At 47.5% G+C, this 19,723-nt stretch overlaps 1 protein-coding gene across 4 annotated transcripts in view; it reads left to right on the top strand.

Moving 5' to 3' along the window:
- Dip2b (disco interacting protein 2 homolog B) overlaps positions 1-19,723 on the top strand; it is a 202,453-nt gene that overhangs the window by 62,923 nt on the left and 119,807 nt on the right. For all 4 annotated transcript variants that reach the window (XM_037197366.1, XM_028874585.2, XM_028874586.2 and 1 more), the window contains exon 2: positions 17,349-17,420. In XM_037197366.1, coding sequence (XP_037053261.1) covers positions 17,349-17,420 — 72 coding nt within the window. The remainder of the gene's footprint in view (positions 1-17,348; positions 17,421-19,723) is intronic.

Genomic DNA, 19,723 nt, shown 5'->3' with positions numbered 1-19,723 from the left:
CCTGTTTACTTCAGGTTGTCTGGCTGGTGTCCCTTCTCGTTGTTTGCATGTGACTTGGGTGACAGACACCGTTCTCGCCCCCATGTCCCTGCTCTGCTCTGTCCTGGTGTGCTGTGCTTGTCACACCTTCTTGATGGAGTTCAGCATTCTGACCCTGTAACCAGAGAGCAAAAGTCCTCTCGTTATTAGCCACTCATGGCTGGATCACAAAGGAGCGCTTGGAATTGTGGGAATCCCTGTTGTTAGCCTTGAGTGGATTCACGGGTTCGAACTCTCAAGCTGGGTGTGTGTTAGTGTGCTGAGGGAGTTCTCCCAGGTTCCCTTGGTGAGTGTTCGTGGAGAGCAGTGTGGCCGAAACCCCGCGTGCTTGTGAGAAGCAGCACTGAAGACACTGGCGTGGGTGTGTGGACGGTCTAGTTCAGATTCTCTCTCTCACTCTGGATCTCTCTCTCCTCCCTCCAGCCCTCCCCCTCCGCACACAGGCGTGCATCTCAGCAGTGTAACCAGCATCTAATTTAAAACAACATTTAGTATTGGCACATAACATTTTTCTCAAGCAAATAAAGGGTTGTCAGTTTAAAAGGAAAAACTAGGCCAGGCCAGGCCTTGCTGTAAGTTAGCAAAGACTTGGTTGGCTTCTGGGAAAAGCGCTCCGCAGGGCTGGAGCGTGGGAAGGAACGGTTTGCAGTGGAGAAGACAGTGAGCCGTCGCCACTCACCGGCCAGTTATCTGGGATTGCGTCCTTTAGACACGCTCCGGGTCATTCACGATGGTTACCTCGGGAAGCAGGGGAGAGGTATTGGCTGATGGGCAGCTTTAGTAGTGGGAAAAATGATTGGCTGTTCCTTTTTTTTTTTTCATTTTTTCAGACTTTTGTGTCAGCCTAGACTGGACTTGTGTAATTGAGAGTGATCTTGAACTTCTGATTCTCCTGCCTCTGCCTCCTAAGCATGGAGTTACGGTGTGTGTCACCAGTTCTGGATGGCGTTGGAGACCAGGCGCTGTGTGAGCTAGACGGGCACCCATCCATCGAGCTGCAGCCCCAGCCCTTGTCTCTTGGAATTTTAAGCTCTTTGGTTGCCGTAGGCAATATAAGTTCACTTTTTGATGCCACTAGATCTAGTGGAGGTTTTTTCCACAGGACCTGCTGCTCAAGGATAAATTCAAAATGATGATTAAGCCTGGCCTGATTCCAGACCTTGGCGTGCTGATTTAGAACAATGCTTTGGGGAGATACTGACCTTGGCACTGACTAGACCACTAAATTCTTTTCTTTGCATTGTTTTGTATGTCAGGTAGGCTCCTGATGGATTGTTTTTTCCCAGCCAGTGATGTGCCTTGAAGACTATGCTAAATGAAGAATAGCCTTTGAAGGAGGAGTTAGAAGGCTGTTAGCTGCCGGGAATGAAACCCAGGTCCTCTCCAGGAGCAGACAGTGCTCTTAACCAGTGAGCCATCTGTCCAGCCCTACCTTAGTCGTTTTAAGAAAGAGCCTCGTACTGAAGTGTGACTGAGCATATGCCTTTACTATCAGAGTTAATTTGGCTCAAATTTGGGGCATTTCTGGGAATTCCCAATTGTTCTGGTATGGCAGGCTCTTAATTTGAACATGGGGAAAACATGGTTCTTCGCTCACACACTTCACTTTTTATCAGGCTGCACCTTCAGCATGTAACTATCAGAAGTTAGAAACTGTGTCACATGTCTGTTTTTACTATAGTTTATTTTGATGATATTTTGAGACGGGAGCAGCATATCACATGCTTGCTGGTTTTACTTTAGTAGTGAAAGGTAACACAAGTGCAGTTTAGAAAAGCCATTTTGATGGGCTGTGAGGTGGCTGAGCAGGTGCCTCGAAAGCCCGACAACCCGAGTTTGAGTCTCAGACCCCAAGTAAAGGTGGAAGGAGGGAACCAGCTCCACAACATTGTCTTCTCACCTCTACGTGCCTGCCGTGGCCCATGTGCTTGTCAGCCTCTCTAGAAATAGTATTGATCAGAAATATTAGCAACATGCTTTATTGATCCACTAACTCAAAGACTTTGAAAATCTTTACTACATGTTTATTTAGAGGGTGTGTGTGTGTGTGTGTGTGTGTGTGTGTGTGTGTGTGTGTGTGTGTTTGTGTTTGCATGCATGCATGCATACATGCACATGTTGTGGGATCCTGTGGAAGGTCTCTCCTTCTACCAGGGAGATCCTGAAGATTGAACCCAGGTCATCAGCTTGGCAACAAGTGCCTTTACCTTCTGAATGTTTCACTGGTCCTCATTCAAAACTCTTAATGTGCGTGGAGTTAAGCATGTGTTGTGTGCTCTGCTCCCCGCCCCCTCATGCTCTAATTACAGGTAAGTAAACCATATTTGCCTTGTAAAATTTCAGCCCAGTTCATGATTCCATTTGTATAAACTGATTAGCTGTGAAGTTTGTTAGAGATGTGTCTTACTTAAATAACAGTTAAAATAGCTTTTGAATGTTTCAGTAACAGTTTGTGGCTCTGCTGGTGAACCCTGTAGCAGCAGTTATTTGCCACTGACTGAAAATTATCTTCTTTACTGAATAGTTACTAGATTATGGGTTCATGTGGCAGACAACAGGCATTTAAGATGGTCTGAACTAGTATAGCTGTCCTTCATGAAGTGCCAAGGCTCTTGGCTGGCATGTTCCTTCTCAGTCCTTGCATCTGGCTCACAACTGGTGGTCCAAGATGGTTGTTCACCACAGCCCTGTTTCAGACATCAACAAGAGAGGAGAGGAATGGAGGACACAAACTTTCCATTTAGGATGGACAGAATGTGTAGCTGGAGTTTTCTCCAGTCCTGCCCGGGGCCTGCAGCTGCTCAGACCCAAGTAAACAAACAGACACTTATATTACTTATAAACCATATGGCTGTGGCAGGCTTCTTGCAGTCCATTTTTATTAACCTATAAGTTAATAGGTTAATGTGCCATGTGGCTTGTGGCTTACCAGTACTTTACACCTTACTGTCTTACTTCTCATGGTGGCGGCTGGCAGTGTCTCCTGACTCAGACTTTCTGTCCTCAGCACTCTTCTCTCTGCTTGTCCTGCCTATACTATGCTTCCTGCCTGGCTACTGGCCAATCAGCTTTTTATTTATCAACCAAATCAGAGCAACACATTTACAGCCTACAGAGTGATCGATATCCACAGCAAGAATGTCTGTTATGAGCCCCCTGTGTTATGACCTCAGTGGGAAAGGTGATCTGGGTGTTTCTGGGTGGTTGTTTACCCAGCGAAAAACACTGATATGGAAGACAGAGACAGTCGCTGGACTGCTACAGTCTCTACAGAAGACAGAGACAGTCGCTGGACTGCTACAGTCTCTACAGAAGACAGAGACAGTCGCTGAGCTGCTACAGTCTCTACAGAAGACAGAGACAGTCGCTGGACTGCTACAGTCTCTCTACAGAAGACAGAGACAGTCGCTGGACTACTACAGTCTCTACAGAAGACAGAGACAGTCACTGGACTGCTACAGTCTCTCTACAGAAGACAGAGACAGTCACTGGACTACTACAGTCTCTACAGAAGACAGAGACAGTCACTGGACTGCTACAGTCTCTCTACAGAAGACAGAGACAGTCACTGGGCTGCTACAGTCTCTACAGAAGACAGAGACAGTCACTGGGCTGCTACAGTCTCTACAGAAGACAGAGACAGTCACTGGGCTGCTACAGTCTCTACAGAAGACAGAGACAGTCGCTGGACTGCTACAGTCTCTACAGAAGACAGAGACAGTCGCTGGACTGCTACAGTCTCTACAGAAGACAGAGACAGTCACTGGACTGCTACAGTCTCTACAGAAGACAGAGACAGTCACTGGACTGCTACAGTCTCTCTACAGAAGACAGAGACAGTCACTGGACTACTACAGTCTCTACAGAAGACAGAGACAGTCACTGGACTGCTACAGTCTCTCTACAGAAGACAGAGACAGTCACTGGGCTGCTACAGTCTCTACAGAAGACAGAGACAGTCGCTGGACTGCTACAGTCTCTACAGAAGACAGAGACAGTCACTGGACTGCTACAGTCTCTACAGAAGACAGAGACAGTCACTGGGCTGCCACTCACAGCCTGTGCTTATTTGGCAGGTTTTTATATATTTGTCGTTTGGTAATTATAATGATGTCTCCTTCTTTTTCATATTATATTAAAATACTATGATTGCCTTTAATTTTTTTATATTTGTTTACGTAGTGTATGTGTGTTGCACTTGTGTGTGCTGTGCATGCATGTGTGGAGGTCAGAAGTCAGCCTGTGGGAGTCAGTCCCCTCCTTCCACCGTGTGGGTTCTGATGATTGAACTTGGGTCATCAGGTATGAAGGCAGGGACTTCTCAACCTAACAAGCCATTTCACTGCCCCCATGATTACATTCTTAAAAAAATGTGTGGGGTGAAGCATGATCCTAACAGTACAAACCTGGAGTCAAATGTTAGGGTAAAAGCTGATAGATCAGAGAAGCAGAGCAGCAGCCACTAGAGACTTCTTAACCTAAGTGAATCCCCACACTGAATGGGCATGAGATCCTGTCTATCCCCGCCTTATATTCCTGTCTCCACCTCCCTAGTGCTGGGATTAAAGATGTGTAACTCCCAAGTGCTGGGATCAAAGGTTTGAGCCTTCACCACCTGCCTGTTTCTCTCTTAGACTGGATCAATCTCGTGTAGCCCAGGCTGGCCTTGAACTCCTGATCTTCCTGCTTCCTCCCCAAGTGCTGGGATTAAAGGTGTGTGCCACCATTTCCTGGCCTTTATGGTTAACTAGTGGCTAGCTCCGCCCTCTGATCTCCAGGCAAGCTTATTTGTCAGAACACAAACAGAATACATAACAGTGGGGCTGGAGAGATGGCTCAGCAGTTAATGCTGCTCTTGCAGAGGACCTGAGTTATGTCCCCAGCACCCACATCAGGTGGCTCACACTGCCCGTAACTCCAGCTTGGAGGGGCTCCGTCACCTCTGGCCTCTGTAGGCCCCTTATCCCATATATACATAATTGGGGGAAATTTTCATTCTAAAGTGAGGCAGGAGAATCATGAGTTAGAGGCCAGCCTGGACTGTACAGAAGACTCTACCTTAACAAAATAAGTTTTGTTCTGGAAAAAAGTGATATGTGAAATAGTATTTGTTTCAAACGAGGAAAGAAAAAAACTGGGTATGATGATACATTCTGTTTGTATGTTTTTTGAGACAGGGTTTCTTTGTGTAGTCTTGGCTGTTCTGGAACTTGTTTTGTAGACTAGGTTGGCTTCCAACTCACCTGCTTCTGCCTCCCGAGTGCTGGGACTAAAGGCGTGTGCCACCAACCTCAGCGTGCAGGAGGCAGTGGCAGGAAGAAGCTTCTGTTGGTGGCGTGTTACAGGCGGGGCTGTTGGCAGGGGCCTGTCACTGTGAGTTGTAATCTTTTCCTTCGCATCCTTGGCTTGGTTATGATTAGTACCTGAATGAAGTACAGGAAACAGCCGTCAGAACCCCAGAGCTGTTGCTTGCATTGTTATCTTTGTTATTGTAGGATAAGGAGTGTGTGTGTGTGTGTGTGTGTGTGTGTGTGTGTGTGTGTGTGTGTTCTCTCAAGTGAAATTGTAGGAAAGCTGTAGATGTCTCTGGTTATTGAGAGTTTTTGAAGTCCTGCAGGTGACAGTAGGCGTTACAGTTGTAGAAATATGCAGAACTCCCTCTAGCACAGTGGTTCTCAGCCTGTGGGTTGTAACTCTCTGGGGGACTGAACAACCTTTTCATAGGGGTCACATATCAGATATCTTGCACATCAGATATTTACATTATGATTCATAACAGTAATAAAATTACAGTTATGAACTAGTAGCAAAATAATTTTATGGTTGGAGGTCACCACAACATGAGGAACTGTATTAAAGGGTGTAGTTTTTGTTTTTGTTTTTGTTTTTCTCCTTGCTCTTTAGGGGCCTGCCACCCAGCTCCCAAATAACTACACAGAGACTTATTCTTTCTCATGAATGCCTGACCTTAGCTTGGCTTATTTCTAGCCAGCTTTTCTTAAATTATCTATCCCATCTACCTTTTGCCTCTGGGCTTTTATCTTTCTCTATTCTATATATCTTTCTTTACTTCTGACTCCATAGCTGGCTGTGTGGCTGAGTGGCTGGCCCCTGGTGTCCTTTTCTCCTCCTTTTTTCGCTCCTCTCTGTCTCTTCTTTTCTCCTATTTATTCTCTCTACCTGGAAGCCTTGTCTCTTCCTCTCCTGCCTAGCTATTTGCTGTTCAGCTCTGTATTAGACAAATCAGGTGTGTAGTCGGACATTTCTCAGGTCCCTCTTGGCCTGTGTTTGGGACAAGTCTTTTCCACTCGCGTCCCCAAGTGAACACACAGAGGCTTATATTGATTAGAACTGCTCGGCCATTAGCTCAGGCTCACTACTGACTAGCTCTTACACTTAACTCAGCCCATTTCTGTTCATCTATATGTCATCACGTGTTCCGTGCCATTACATGCTGCTTAGAGAGGCAGAGACCCACACACAAGACATGGATGGCAGGCTGGCGTCTCCTGACTCAGCCCTCCCCTTCCCAGAATTCTCCTTGTCTGCTTATCCCGCCTATACTTTCTGCCTGGCAACTGGCCAATCAGTGTTTTATTAAACCAGGGCACAAAAGCATTATCCCACAGCACAGGTGCTTTGGGCAGGCAAAGTAACAGCTTCACAGTTAAACAAATGCAACACATCTTTGTACCATTAAACAAACATTCCACAGCATAAATGAATGTAACACATCTTCAACTAATATTCCACAACAAAATGGTTGCAGCATTAGTAAGGTTGAGAACTACTGATCTATCAGCTAATCCAAAATTGTATTTGCTTAATGATGGCACATAAGTATCTAAATTATGAGTCATTTGTTACAATTCCAAGGCAGCTTAGTTGGGTTTTTGAGACAGGGTTTCTCTGTGTAGCTTTGTGCCTTTCCTGGAACTCACTTGGTAGCCCAGGCTGGCCTCGAACTCACAGAGATCCACCTGCCTCTGCCTCCCGAGTGCTGGGATTAAAGGCGTGAGCCACCATCACCCGGCTTTCTCTTTCATATTTTTTTTTATATAAGCCATTCACCTTTTATTGGACATTGATTCTAGGATATGAAGATTCAGATATAGTCAAATTCTTCATGAGTTGGAGCTGGGTAGGCAGTTATGCTCAGACATGCAGTGTCCTTCATACTGACCCTCTGCAGGGGCACTTAAATCGCCGCCTATATTTGAGTTCCTTGTAAGAAATGCAGTAGCTGCCACAGCCGTGTTAAGTCCCGTGATGCTGCCCTTGTCATTGGATTTGATCCTGATTGTACATGTGCAGCGCGCAAGTGTGTGTAGTACCGGCATCACACCCTACTCAGTGCGTTTCTTGAGTTAACTTCCTTTGCCTTTAGAATAGTGTGCTTACTCTGTGCTAGGAATCCATGAAGGAAGGCCCTCTACATGAATTAGCTCTTTTAATAGTGTGTGGATTCTCTTAACACATTTTGCAGCTGGAGAAACTGAAGCTTAGAGAGGCAGAGACCCACACACAAGACATGGTGTGTGTGTACACACCTGTACTCCTGTATTCTCACATACACATGCACACACAATTCAAAACCAGACAAAACGCCCCCCTTCTTGTCCTGTCCTCTTAGCAGAGTATTAGACAGTGGTTGTTGATTTAGACCCCAGAGGCCGTCAGCTCTCTCACAGTCCACGTGCAGGTAACAGGTAATCTGCATGACCTGCGCTATTCTCTCCACCCGCTCTTTGTTGCTCGTCAGAGGAAGAAGTACCATTAAAGTCCCCTGGTGTTTCAGCCTTTTAAACACCTGGACAAACACAGAAAGTACTACATTTGTTTCATACAGTGAGCTAAAAAGACTGTGGCTTCTCAGAGGTGACTAGCCCAAGGCTGCCAGCTCCCTTAGGACATTTACACGCCATTAAGGACTCACAGATCTAGGACATATACCGCCAATCCAGCAGAGGCTCGGAGGCCCCTTGACTAACCACTGAACCATGTGCTTCTTTGGGATGACCCTCCCGGAGTCTCAAAGTTCGCAGTGCACCTCATCCAGTGTGTAATTACATCATTAATTATAGAATCTCTTGACATCTCTGTTCTGGAAGAGACTGTAAACTTAGTGAGTGTGATTAAATTCTGGGGCAATGTCCCTAGCTAAAGTAATACTTGGCACCTAGGAGGTTCTTAGTATTTGCAGGCTGTATCAGTCAGCGCTTCAACCTCTATTTCATAGTGCTTTCTAGATAAGATATGCATTTGTCCATCTTTAGGGGACCCCCCCCCGGAGCCTATAGACTCCTCATTCCTGTGGAGACTTACTGAAGGACTGGTGAGACTCCTTCTTCCCTTCTGACAGCCTGCCTCTGCCCTCACCCTTCCTGTGAACGGTTAACTGGGCCACTGGCGATGGAGCTGGCAACGTTCATATTTCAGTGCTTGCTTTACATTTGTGGCTGCATCCGTCATTCTTTCTCCTCTCCTTTCCTTCCGTCCATCTCCCCCCACTCTCCAGTTTACCCCAGGATTTCTTCCCTCCTCTCCTCTCACAGAGAATTCTTTCTGGGTGATATCATTCACACCACACTTCAGCTGCCACCTCCTACGCTGGTGGTTGCTAAAATCTCTATATTCATGCTGGCTCTCATCTGCTGCCCACTGGATATCCTCTTTTGCCTTTGACTTGCTACATGCTGGCAATGCCAGACAGTGATCATGTGATCTTCCTCCCTTCCAGTGAGGGAACTGAGGCAGAGTAGAGCCTAGGATCAAAAGAACTGGTTTATATCAGAACTGGAATGAAAACCTAAGTCTCCTGATGTGTGGAGCCCCATCCTACAAACCCTGCCAAACACTGAAATGTGCTTCCTGGGGCATTGGCAAGCCTTTCCCGCCCGGAGACAGCCCTTATCCCTGCCCTCGCATGTGCTGGCGGTACGTGCGTGTGTGCGTGCGTGCTCTCCTCCGGTGGTGCCTTCCCCCTCTCTGCAGCTTGGTCTTCAGAGGTGTGAATTGGCGACATTCTTCAGCTCTTTACAGAAGCTCTTCCCTTGTGTCTGTACGTCACAGGACGCTTGGTTTTGATCAGATCAGCTCATCTAGCCTGTTGATGAAGCATGCCTGATGCATGCATTGCTTAGTGTGGCTTTTTGGTTGGTACAGATCTTTAAAAACTGTCTCAGTGGATGAAGAATAAAAGCAGAGCACTCGGCTACACTGCATGGATCACTGCTGGAAATGGTTTTCCTACTTTCTGAGAAAATTAAAGATGGCCGTCTGAGAGATGAGGCAGCCATAGAGAAAATGACCCCTTATCTCGACATCCACAGTTATGTGCATCTAGTCCTCTGTGCCCTGTGTGATGGCACCGTATACATTCACATGGGCACATGCTGGCAGATCTCCCTCACTTCCTTCCTCTGTGAGAAGCCGGTCTTCCTCTCGTCGTCTGCCAGCATCTGAAGCTACTGATTTTGTTGACTTTCAGTGGCCAGAATGTAGCACCTCGCAGACACCAGGCACCCTCTCTCCTCTTCTAATCTTTTCTCCTCCCTCCCTCCCTCCCTCCCTTCCTCCCTCCCTTTCTTTCTTGTTTTGGTTTTTCAAGACAGGGTTTCTCTGTGAAACAGTCCTGACTGGCCTGGAACTCACTTGGTAGCCCAGGCTGGCCTTGAACTCACAGAGATCAGCCTGCCTCTGCCTCCCGAGTGCTGGGATTAAAGGCGTGCGCCGCTGCTGCTGCTGCCGCCGCCGCCGCCACCACCACCACCACCACCACCACCACCTGGCCTAATATTGTTTTCAAACTTTTTACTATGTCATTGGGGGGATGGGTGTGCCAACAGCAGCACTTGGAGGTCAGAGGTCACATTCAGAAGTCCGATCTCTGGGTTGGGGATTTAGCTCAGTGGTAGAAAGGCCCTGGGTTCAGTCCTCAGCTCTGAAAAAAAAAAAAGTCCGATCTCTTGTTCTCCCCTGGATGGCGGGGATGGAAGTCAGGTTGCAGGCTTGTGCATGAGGTACCTGTACCTGCTAAGCCACCGCACCAGCCCTCTTCTCTCAGAAAGATGGAGCCAGAGAACTGTGGAGCCACAGTGCTCAACTGCAGAGCAGGCACCTAGAAAGATCTAGTCAACCTAGAATGTTCTAAACGAACCTTTAAGTATACAGGTGTATTAGGACTTCTGGGTGGGGTAGGGCTGGGGTGTGTCGACTAAAACTCACTGAGTGTGTGTCATTCTCTTGAAGTCCCACGGCAGCTCCCGGGGAGGGGCTATTGGGTTTACTCCCTGGGCAGCCTGCTTGCTCAGTGGCCTTAGTAGCCCGTGAATGGCAAGAGTCTAAGGGGGGTGTGGGGGAGGGGTGCTGCTTCTCCTCGGCCGGCGCTTTCTCCTCTGCCCGCCATTCCTCCCGCTCCTTTTAACAGTCGGCCGGCCATTTGTAGAGCGCAGTTCTGTGCAGGCAGTTTGTCTAAGTGGACAAAGGAACATACCCTTTGCATCAGCGAGATTAATTTAGCCAGCTGCTTAATGATATAGTCACACTTAGAGTTCAGCTTCTCAGTGTCTTAAGTGTTTCACTTGGTTGCCTTTTATTTGTTTGGACTTGTATGATGCCTTTAGTAAAATACCATTTGTAAGAAGTCATACATTTGACCTAGAAAGCTGAGCTGTGGAGCCAACACAGTCCTGTGATTGGAGTTTTAGGAGCGTGCAGTGGGGCTTACTTCTGGTTCTCACACAGACATGTCGAGTCCCTCTTCTGATGAGGTGAGAGGACATCTGCTGAGAACGGAAAGTTGAACATCTTCATTTCTTTCAAAAATTGTTGTGTAAAGTTAACAAGGTTGATTTTCAAAAAAGAAATTAGTTACCATGGTAAGCTCCAAGGACAGCCATCAATGGTGCACAAAGAAACCCTCTCTCAAAAAACCAACCAACCAACCAACCAGCCACCCAACCAATCAAACAAACCCAAAAAACAATAACAACGAAAAACCAAACTGATCTGAAAAATATTAGGTAAGTGAAGATTTTCATCTTCTAACTTTTGTTAGACAAGATCTCACGCTCAAGCTGGCTTGGAATTCACTACGGATTATAATAGCTTAACAGAACTTCATTTCTTTCTTAACTATGAAAACTTTGCCTTTTCAACACAAATTTATTTCACCTACATGTAGAAAGAGACACAAAGAGTGTTATAAGTAAATCAGTAATTTTAAGGTTTTAAACCAATTGTGTGTATTGTGGGCACAGTCTCGTCTGCCCTCCACCTTTATCTGGTTCCTGGGCTCTGGCTCAGGCTTCCACAGCAGTGCCTGCCCTGGCGAGCCACTGTGCTGCCCCAGTGTATTCAGTTCATTAGAATCCTCATAGACATTCACAGTTCATGTGCACCAAGAAACAGCAGGGAAAGGCCCCTGGTGTGAGGGCAACGCCAAGCTTGTTTTGCATTCTCGTGAGCCTGTCTCCGGACAGAGGATGTTTGAAGATGTGCGGCTGCTGTCCGGCGTACACTGAGTTTCTGTTTTGGCTGGGTGGGTGACTGCCACAATACTTGATGAGCTGCGTTTGATTCCCGGAACCCACAGGGTGAGAGGAGAGCTGCCCCCTGTCTCAGGTGCACGCCATGGTGCGCACACTCCCTTTAAGCTCTCACATGTACGTCTGCCACACACAAGCACACACACACTAAATACATGGACAGTTAACTAAAGAGTCGTCATTCGAAGGAAACATAACGCTTAATAAAAAGAATTTCTTAGGTATCTCGTAGCTCCTGTGCCTTTTCAGGTCAGCCTCCAGATGGGCCTCACTGGCATTCCCAGTGATATTTCTCTTTTCCTCGGTGTGGGTCTGTGAACATTTCTTTGTGTCTGAATTGTTACAACTTGTGGTGGACTCCGCAGCCGTCCTAACGTCCGTCCGTCCGAACGTCCTAACGTCTGCTACCTTCCTGACCTAATATCTCCATGTAACAGCTTGAATAAGTGGGAAGAGGTATCAGTTTGAAGATAACTTTTTTTTTTATAACTTTTCTTTTTTTAGGTTTGGCAATAGGTGGGCATGAAACTCACGCAGGCCGAGTTTTGCCCCAGCTACTGAACTTGAAGTGGCTGCTGCCATCTTGCTACCACCTCTAGCAGTTTTTCATTTTTATTTATTTTTAATGATTTTTTTTATTTTGTGTGCAGTGGTGTCTTGCCTGCATGTATGTCTGTGTGAGGATGTCAACTCAACTTCACGGCAGCATCAGGGGTCTTCTCCACCTCACTGAGGCAGGCAGAATTTTGAAGGTGACTAGACTGTGTAAGGTGCATGGGTCTCAGGCTGCACCTGGCCGGCTGGTTGTTTTTATGACCCTGGACTTCCTTCCGTAGCCAGCTGCTGCAGACCTTTGGACAGGTGTTCTCTGATAAGCATACGCGTGGGTGGAAAACGTGCTATCTTAGTGGCAGGGAAAAGCCGATCTCTGTATTTGCTTAGTTCTCAAAAAACTCCACGCTGGAGAGAGGCTCAGTGAGTAAGGTGCTCGCTGCCAAGCCTGATGGCCTGAGCGCCATCCCTGGAGCCCTCCACGAGGGCGGGCGGAGAGAACGACTCCACCACACACCCAGGGGAGGGGCAAGGGAGGATTAACAAGAGAATAAATCTTTAAAAAACAAATGATCAAGGCTGGGATTGTAGGGCAGTGGTAGAGCGCTTGCCTAGCATGCATGAAGCCCTTCGCTGGTCTGCAGCACCTGCAGCGGCCTGCAGGACAGCAGCGCAGCAGGCAGTGACAGGGGTCAGGATGGAAAAGAGGCGCTGCTGTAGTGCGGCGGCAGGGCCCTCTGAGCACCTCGTGAGGGCAGAGTTCCGAACCTGCTGGGCAGGACACAGACGTGCAAGGACGGCATGATGGAGTGGCGTGTGTCTGCATCTCCCTGGCTTCCTCCACAGCCAAGGCTCCATGGTGTGCGTTTGTCCCTTCCTCCCCGGGTTGTACAAGCGCTTTTCTGGTCACTTTTATTGTTGTTTTGTTGTCTTAGACAAAGTCTCACTCTGTAGACCAGGCTGGCCTCAAACTCACGGAGGCCTGCCTGCCTCTGCCTCCTGAGTGCTGGGATTACAGGCCTGGCCGCCATGCCCTGCCCTCTGTTCTGGTCACCTTTAAGGTCTGCTGTCAGGTCCCAGTAAACCTCTCTGGGTTCCTTTCCTGAGGCCTTTCAGCTCCTGCTGAAGTCAAGACTTGTTTCTCGTCCCTTCCAGCTCTCCCCCCAGCTGCACATGTCTCTGACTTACTGTCTTCATTGCTTCTGCTTCCCCAATCCCTCTAGTCTCTGGTTCAGCAAGTGCGCATTGTGGGGGGGGGGGGGCGCACTGCGTGGAACAAGACAGTCCCTGCCCTCAAGTGCAGTCTAGCAGGGAGCCAGAGGTGTAAACAGATCATTAAAATACCAGTGCTGTGCTAAGTGCTCCCACACACGTGTGCACAGGGTGGCAGGAGATGAGCCTGAGGAGGAACAGGAACTGTGGTAGAAGACAAGCCTCGGAGGGGCCAACATCACAGTCTTCACATGCCTATGGCCACTCTGTTTCTTCCGGGTCTCCTTAATGTCTTTGCTCAATTCTAAATCTACCCGAGCTAATTGGCATGGCAGCATTAGACTCTCTTGATTGACCCTTTCAAAACCCGAGACACTCAGTGTTGATGGATGTCCCAGCTGCCGAATCCAAGTTTGTCAGATTATTTACTGACAATGAGTGATGGAGACTGTGAGCATGGAAGAAAGCCATGTAGAGGCCTTTCACTAGCAGGAATGGCTGCTGGCAGTGCCCCACCCCCTACACCAGAGAGTAGGAGACCAGAGGAGGTTGTGAGTGGGAAGGTACGGAGTGGTCTCTTACTTTACAGTGAAAATAGTTTCCTGTTTTCAGCGAAGGTTTCCTGTGTAGCAGGATCCTCTTCTTCTGTTCACTGTGCGAATTCTTTGAGTTTACCTGAATTCTTGCATTGGCCAATGGGAAGAGTCTTGGTTTTTGTTTTTGACTTTTACTATTTTATTAGAGAAGCAGATGAATCTTGTGATTTAGTTTGCACAGTTCAGTGTGTACTTCAAATGAAAAATTTAAATTTCTTGAAATAATGGGTTTGTTGTAGAAGATTAGGACATGAAACTGCTGTTAGTTTGAGGCAGAGCCCTGGCAGTGTGCACGAGGCCCTGGGCTCCAGTCCCAGCTCTGCAGAGATGAACACAGAAGAGAGGCAGTCACAGTTTTAGTGCACACGTGTGTGCTTAAAGACATTGTTGTTCCACAGTTGACTGCACGTGCAAAGTGTAATTCAGCTTGTTCTTTTCCCATTAGATAATTTGGCTGTTTTATGCTAGCAAATATACATATATGGTTGTTCCTGTTTATGTAATTTAAAAAATGGTGTGTGTGTGTGCGCGTGCTCGTACACCCAGGTCAGAGGGCAGCATGTGGGTGTTTGTCCCCCTCCTGTGAGCACCGGGGATTGAACTGGGGGCTTCATTTCGATAGCAGGTGCTTTATCCCTGAGCTCTCTCACTAGTCCTCACTCCGTCTTCAAAATACAAATAAATCGAGATTTTAAAAATTCTGTGTCCTGTGTCTGTGTGGGTATGCACACATGTGTGCACATACCCAAGGGGCATAGGATTCCCCTGGAGCTGGAGTTACATGCATGTGGATTTTGAGAACTCTTCAGTTATCTACAAGAGTAGAAAACTTCACGATTGAGCTGTCTCTCCAGCCTGCCTCATTCTTTATTAGTGGAAAAAGATTTGTTTGTTTTTGAGATGGGAACTTGATATATGGCCCTTGCCAGCTTAGAACTCAGCAAGTAGACCAGGCTGGCTTTGAACTTGCAGTAATCCTCTACCTCTGCCTCCCAGTGCTTAGATGATAGGTGTGCACTGCAGTATCTGGCTTATGGGGAAATGAGATGGTATAAATCAAAATCAAACCTGGTCCACTCTCTAAGGGGAACTCACTTGGTCCCTGGTCTTCTAGATTTACACGTCTCTGTGCAGACATACCGAGGTCTGTGGTTTATAAGACCAGGTCACATGTTCCCACTGATCTGCTGTTGCTGTTTGCATGGTACAAATTTAGACATTGTTCTTTCGCACTGTATTTAGAATGCCTATGTCTTACTACCTGGATCAGGGCCTTTTAGGCTCAGCATTGTTGCTCTTTGGGCTAGAGAGGCCTGTGCTGTGTGGCTGTCCTGCCCATGCAGAGTATACCAGTTGTCTGGAGAGGCCTGTGCTGTGTGGCTGTCCTGTTCATTTAGAGTATACCAGTTGTCTGGAGAGGCCTGTGCTGTGTGGCTGTCCTGCCCATGCAGAGTATACCAGTTGTTTGTTCCCACGTGCTCACAGCTTCTCATTCTCCACCTGAGACAAAAACGCCCCACCTCCACCTCAGGGCCTCACTACTGCTGCTGGCTGAAAGTCACCGATAAGCAGCTGGCTTGTTTGCAGGTTTCTCACCACAAGAATGGGGCATTCTTTCACTGTTTTTGTTTGTACACATATAAATACAATATTGGATACATTCATAGAAGTGAAGTTGTTAAACGAGAATTTTTATAGAGGTTGTCGGATAACTTAGAAATGTAACTTATTTTTATCAGTATCCATGAGTCCAAATCCATGGTTTTGAGTTCTAGGTCTGTACGCCCCCTGTTGATGGGGATCTCCATGTGTCCCACAGACGCGCACTAAGTTCAGCTCCGTGTCTTTGTCCATCAGAAATGTAGCTGCTGTTTCACGATCCGCAGGTGCTCATCTGGTTGCTAAGGAATCTAACCCAGTCTTCCTCCTCTCTCGTGGCTCATCCTCACATTCTCTTTAATCCATTTGCTTCTTTTCAAACCTTTACCCCCGTAGTGGGCTGGGGCAGCTAGTCTTGCTGTCCGTCTTCAGTAAGCTTCCTTCCCCCCATTTGTCCTGTCTAGTACCTGAAGCCAGCCAGCAACAGCAGCCGTGTATCACCCCGGGGTTCAGCCTTCTGTCATCAAACTCTCCCTCATCCGTTGGCGTATAAACAGTAAATGTTAAAAACACGAATGCGTAGAGCCACATGTGGTGGCGCCCATCTAGAATGTGAGCACTCAGGAGGCTGAGGCAGGAAGATGGTGAATTTGAAGCTAGCCCATGTCATATAGCAAGCGTCTGTCTCAAAGTTGAAAACAACCGGGCCTGGAGAGAACGCTCTGTGGTTGGGAGCTCTTGCTGTGCAACATGGGAACTGGGGTCCTATCCTGATGCTCATTCCTGTAAATGCCCAGAGCCTTTGGGCTCCAACAGCTTCCTGGTTTCTGTGTGCACACACAAATAAATATGTAAGTCTTTAGAAGAATACTGGGAAGTTGTGTGCTCAAATTACCTTTTATGCTACTTACAAACTTTTTTCTGTTTTTATGCATTGAGTTATATGGAAAACTTCATTTTAAATAAATCTTTCTCTGATTAAAAAATTCATTTTTTGGCCGGGCGTTGGTGGCGCACGCCTTTAATCCCAGCACTCAGGAGGCAGAGCCAGGCGGATCTCTGTGAGTTCGAGGCCAGCCTGGGCTACCAAGTGAGCTCCAGGAAAGGCGCAAAGCTACACAGAGAAACCCTGTCTCGAAAAACCAAAAAAAAAAAAAAAAAAAAAATTCATTTTTTTCCCCCAGAAAACTCTCTTGTGCTGTGTGTTTTTCACTACCTGTATTTCTTGACACAGCTTTTAAGCATTTATCTTCCCTGGAATGCCTTTTGGGCCTGTGCGGTTCCTCTAGTCTGCTCACTGCCCATCCACCTGTTTCTTGGAGTGCAGGCAGTATTTGTATTTATCAGCTCATTCTATTGTATCTGTACGTATGTGTACTTCATTTGTATGTTTTATTTAACCTTGTAGAAAAGAACAACCATGTATATAAATAACAAACTAGTGAACCAAGGAGAGGGTGTGTGGGAATTCCAGCCGCAGGTTCCGACCCAAGTGTTAGCAGAAGGGCCTTGTAAATCCCCTTTTGCATGTCAGGTGCTTGTGTGCCATTCCATTTGGAGTGAGGGTGCTGAGGGATTCCAGGAGTCTCTGTCACTGTGTGTAGCAAGGTGCTGTGCAAGGTTGATGAGGGACAAGCCTGTGGGGCGTCACACTTGACAAAGACTTGTCCAAGAACCAGAGGTTGTACACTCCATTCTAGATGTGGGGCTTCTGAGCACTCTGTAATTAATTTTCTTTTTACAGTGAACAAGCACAAAATAAGGAGAATGCATAACCTATTTCTGTTTCTTGCTATTTTAGGGGACATCACCCAGAAGGGATATGAAAAGAAGAGGGCCAAACTCCTGTCTCCGTACAGCCCACAGACCCAAGGTATGGGGTGAGACGTGCTTTCAGTATTCTAATGCCAAAGACATACTGTCTTAGGAGATGGCTGTCATCTGTTTGTCCTGCCTCCACCTTCTCACGAGGGAAGAGAAACAGGCAGGAGCAGAGGAAAGAGTCTCAGCTGGGCACTTTAAAGACACCTGAGGTCACTACATAATTTGCCTAGTGTAGTGCGAATTCTAATTGGTCTTAATAATGAAAACCCAGAGTCAGATATCAGGGTGAAGGCTGAAAGATCAGAGAGACAGAGCAGCAGCCACTAGAGACTTCTTACCTCTAGGAATCCTCAGACTGAAAGGGCTGAGCTCCTGTCTCTACCCCGCCTTATCACTTCCTCTCTCCGCCCAGCCATATCACTTCCTGTTTCCTCCTCCCAAGTGCTGGGATTAAAGGTGTGTGCCACCACTGCCTGGCCTCTAGTGGCTACTAGCTCCGAACTCTGATCTCCAGGCAAGCTTTATTTTGTTAGAGTACAAACAAAATATCACCACAGCTTAGAGTTTGGATGGTGGTGTGTGAGTGACTGAGTCTATTCAATGACAGGAAATTCCAGGCTGTGGAAAACTGCATTTTATATATGCACACATATGTATGTATATATGTATGTATGTATGTATGTATGTATGTGTATGTATATAAGCAGTTTGAGCAGATGCAGATTTTGGTAGTGATGGAGAGGAACAAGGAAAGCAAGGCGGGGAGAGAAGTCAGATGCCTATTACAGGGTGTGCCAATGCTGGGGGACAGAAGATGTGGAGGCAGGACCCCAAACGCCTCCGTCAGTCTTCCTGGTTTCTACTTCTGTAAGAAACCGCCAGGCTCCTTCCCTCAGAAAGTTCAGCGCGCCTTTGAGCTTCACTCCGGCTGCCTGTCCTTGCCTCCGAGGTGTCAGATGCCTGTCTGTATGTTGTGGTCGGAGAGCAGCTGCTGGGAGCTGGTGCCCTCCTTCCCGAGGCTTGAACTCAGCTCTCAGGGTGGATGGCGAGCGCTTTCACTCGGCGGCTGTCATGCCATCCCAGCATCAGGTTTATATTTGATTTTTCCAAAGCAGTTCACTTACTCAGTCATTCTGTGTGCATGAAAGTTTTGTGTGCTGGAGTGTGGTGCCCAGGGAAGTCAGCAGAGGGCTTCAGATCCCTGAGTTACAAGCTCTTGGGAGCCACCAGTGGGTGCTGGAAATCACATCCAGGTCCTCTGTAGGAGGGCAAGATCCACACGCTCCCTTAACCTCAGGTCCGGCCCTCCAGCCCCAAGAGGTGGTTTGTTTTTTAAGACACGGACTCACTAAGTGGCCTGGGCTGGCCTGGGCTTGCTGTGTGGACCAGCGCTGGGACCGAAGGTGTGCACCCCACACCCAGCTGAAGCCACGCCACTCCAGCACTGCTGCTGCTATTCCTCCTCCTCCTCCTTCTCCTCCTCCTCCTCCTCCTTCTCCTCCCCTCCTCCTCCTCCTCCTGCTCCTCCTCCTCCTCCCCTCCTCCTCCTCCTCCCCTCCTCCTGCTCCTCCTCCTACTCTTCCTCCTCCTCCCCTCCTCTTCCTCCTTCTCCTCCCCTCCTCCTCCTCCCCTCCTCCTCCTCCTCCTCTTCCTCCTGCTCCTCCTCCTCTTCCTCCTCCTCCTCCCCTCCTCCTCCTCTTCCCCTCCTCCTCCTCCTCCTCCCCCTCCTCCCCCTCCTCCTCCTCCTTCTGTAAAGACATGCTTTGTTCCTGTTACATACCAACCACAGATTCCCCTCAGCATTTCTTTGGATAGCTAGGTGCTGCTTTAATCATAATTACTAAAAATATTTTCATTTTTAATTTCCCTTTATAATCAAAATCTGTTTCTGTAAGTCTGTTCTTTACAAAGCCAATTGCTCAGTTATAAATACCATGAAGTTTTGGGTCTCTCATGTTGTCAGACTAAATGTGGCATAGGGTTATAGTTTGTGAATATTTGTTGAATGAATAATAGAATAAATAAACATTTTCATCATTGTCCCCCAGCGTCTGCAGGGAGCTGGTTCTAGGATCCCTTGTAGTTACCAAATCTGCATCTGCTCAAGGTTCCCACAGAAAATGCTGTATCCCTTCTATTTGTGTCTGACTGTAATCTCTACACGGCTTGCCATATGTTTTCAATCATCTCCCGCTTACTTCTGATGCGACCGTGATGCGCGTGCTGCCTAAACCGCCGCTCCTCCGTGCTGCTTAGAGCCACGGCAGGAAGGAAGAGTCTGCACACATTTTTGTGGACAGCCTCTTCCCCAGAATATTTGCCGTCCAAGTCTAGATGAATCCATGGATGTGG

This window comes from Peromyscus leucopus, chromosome 20, assembly GCF_004664715.2.
Source record: "Peromyscus leucopus breed LL Stock chromosome 20, UCI_PerLeu_2.1, whole genome shotgun sequence".
In the NCBI taxonomy this organism is placed as follows: Eukaryota; Metazoa; Chordata; class Mammalia; order Rodentia; family Cricetidae; genus Peromyscus; species Peromyscus leucopus.
The sequence above is the reverse complement of the archived record's forward strand: the minus strand, read 5'-3'. Positions and strand labels throughout refer to the sequence as shown.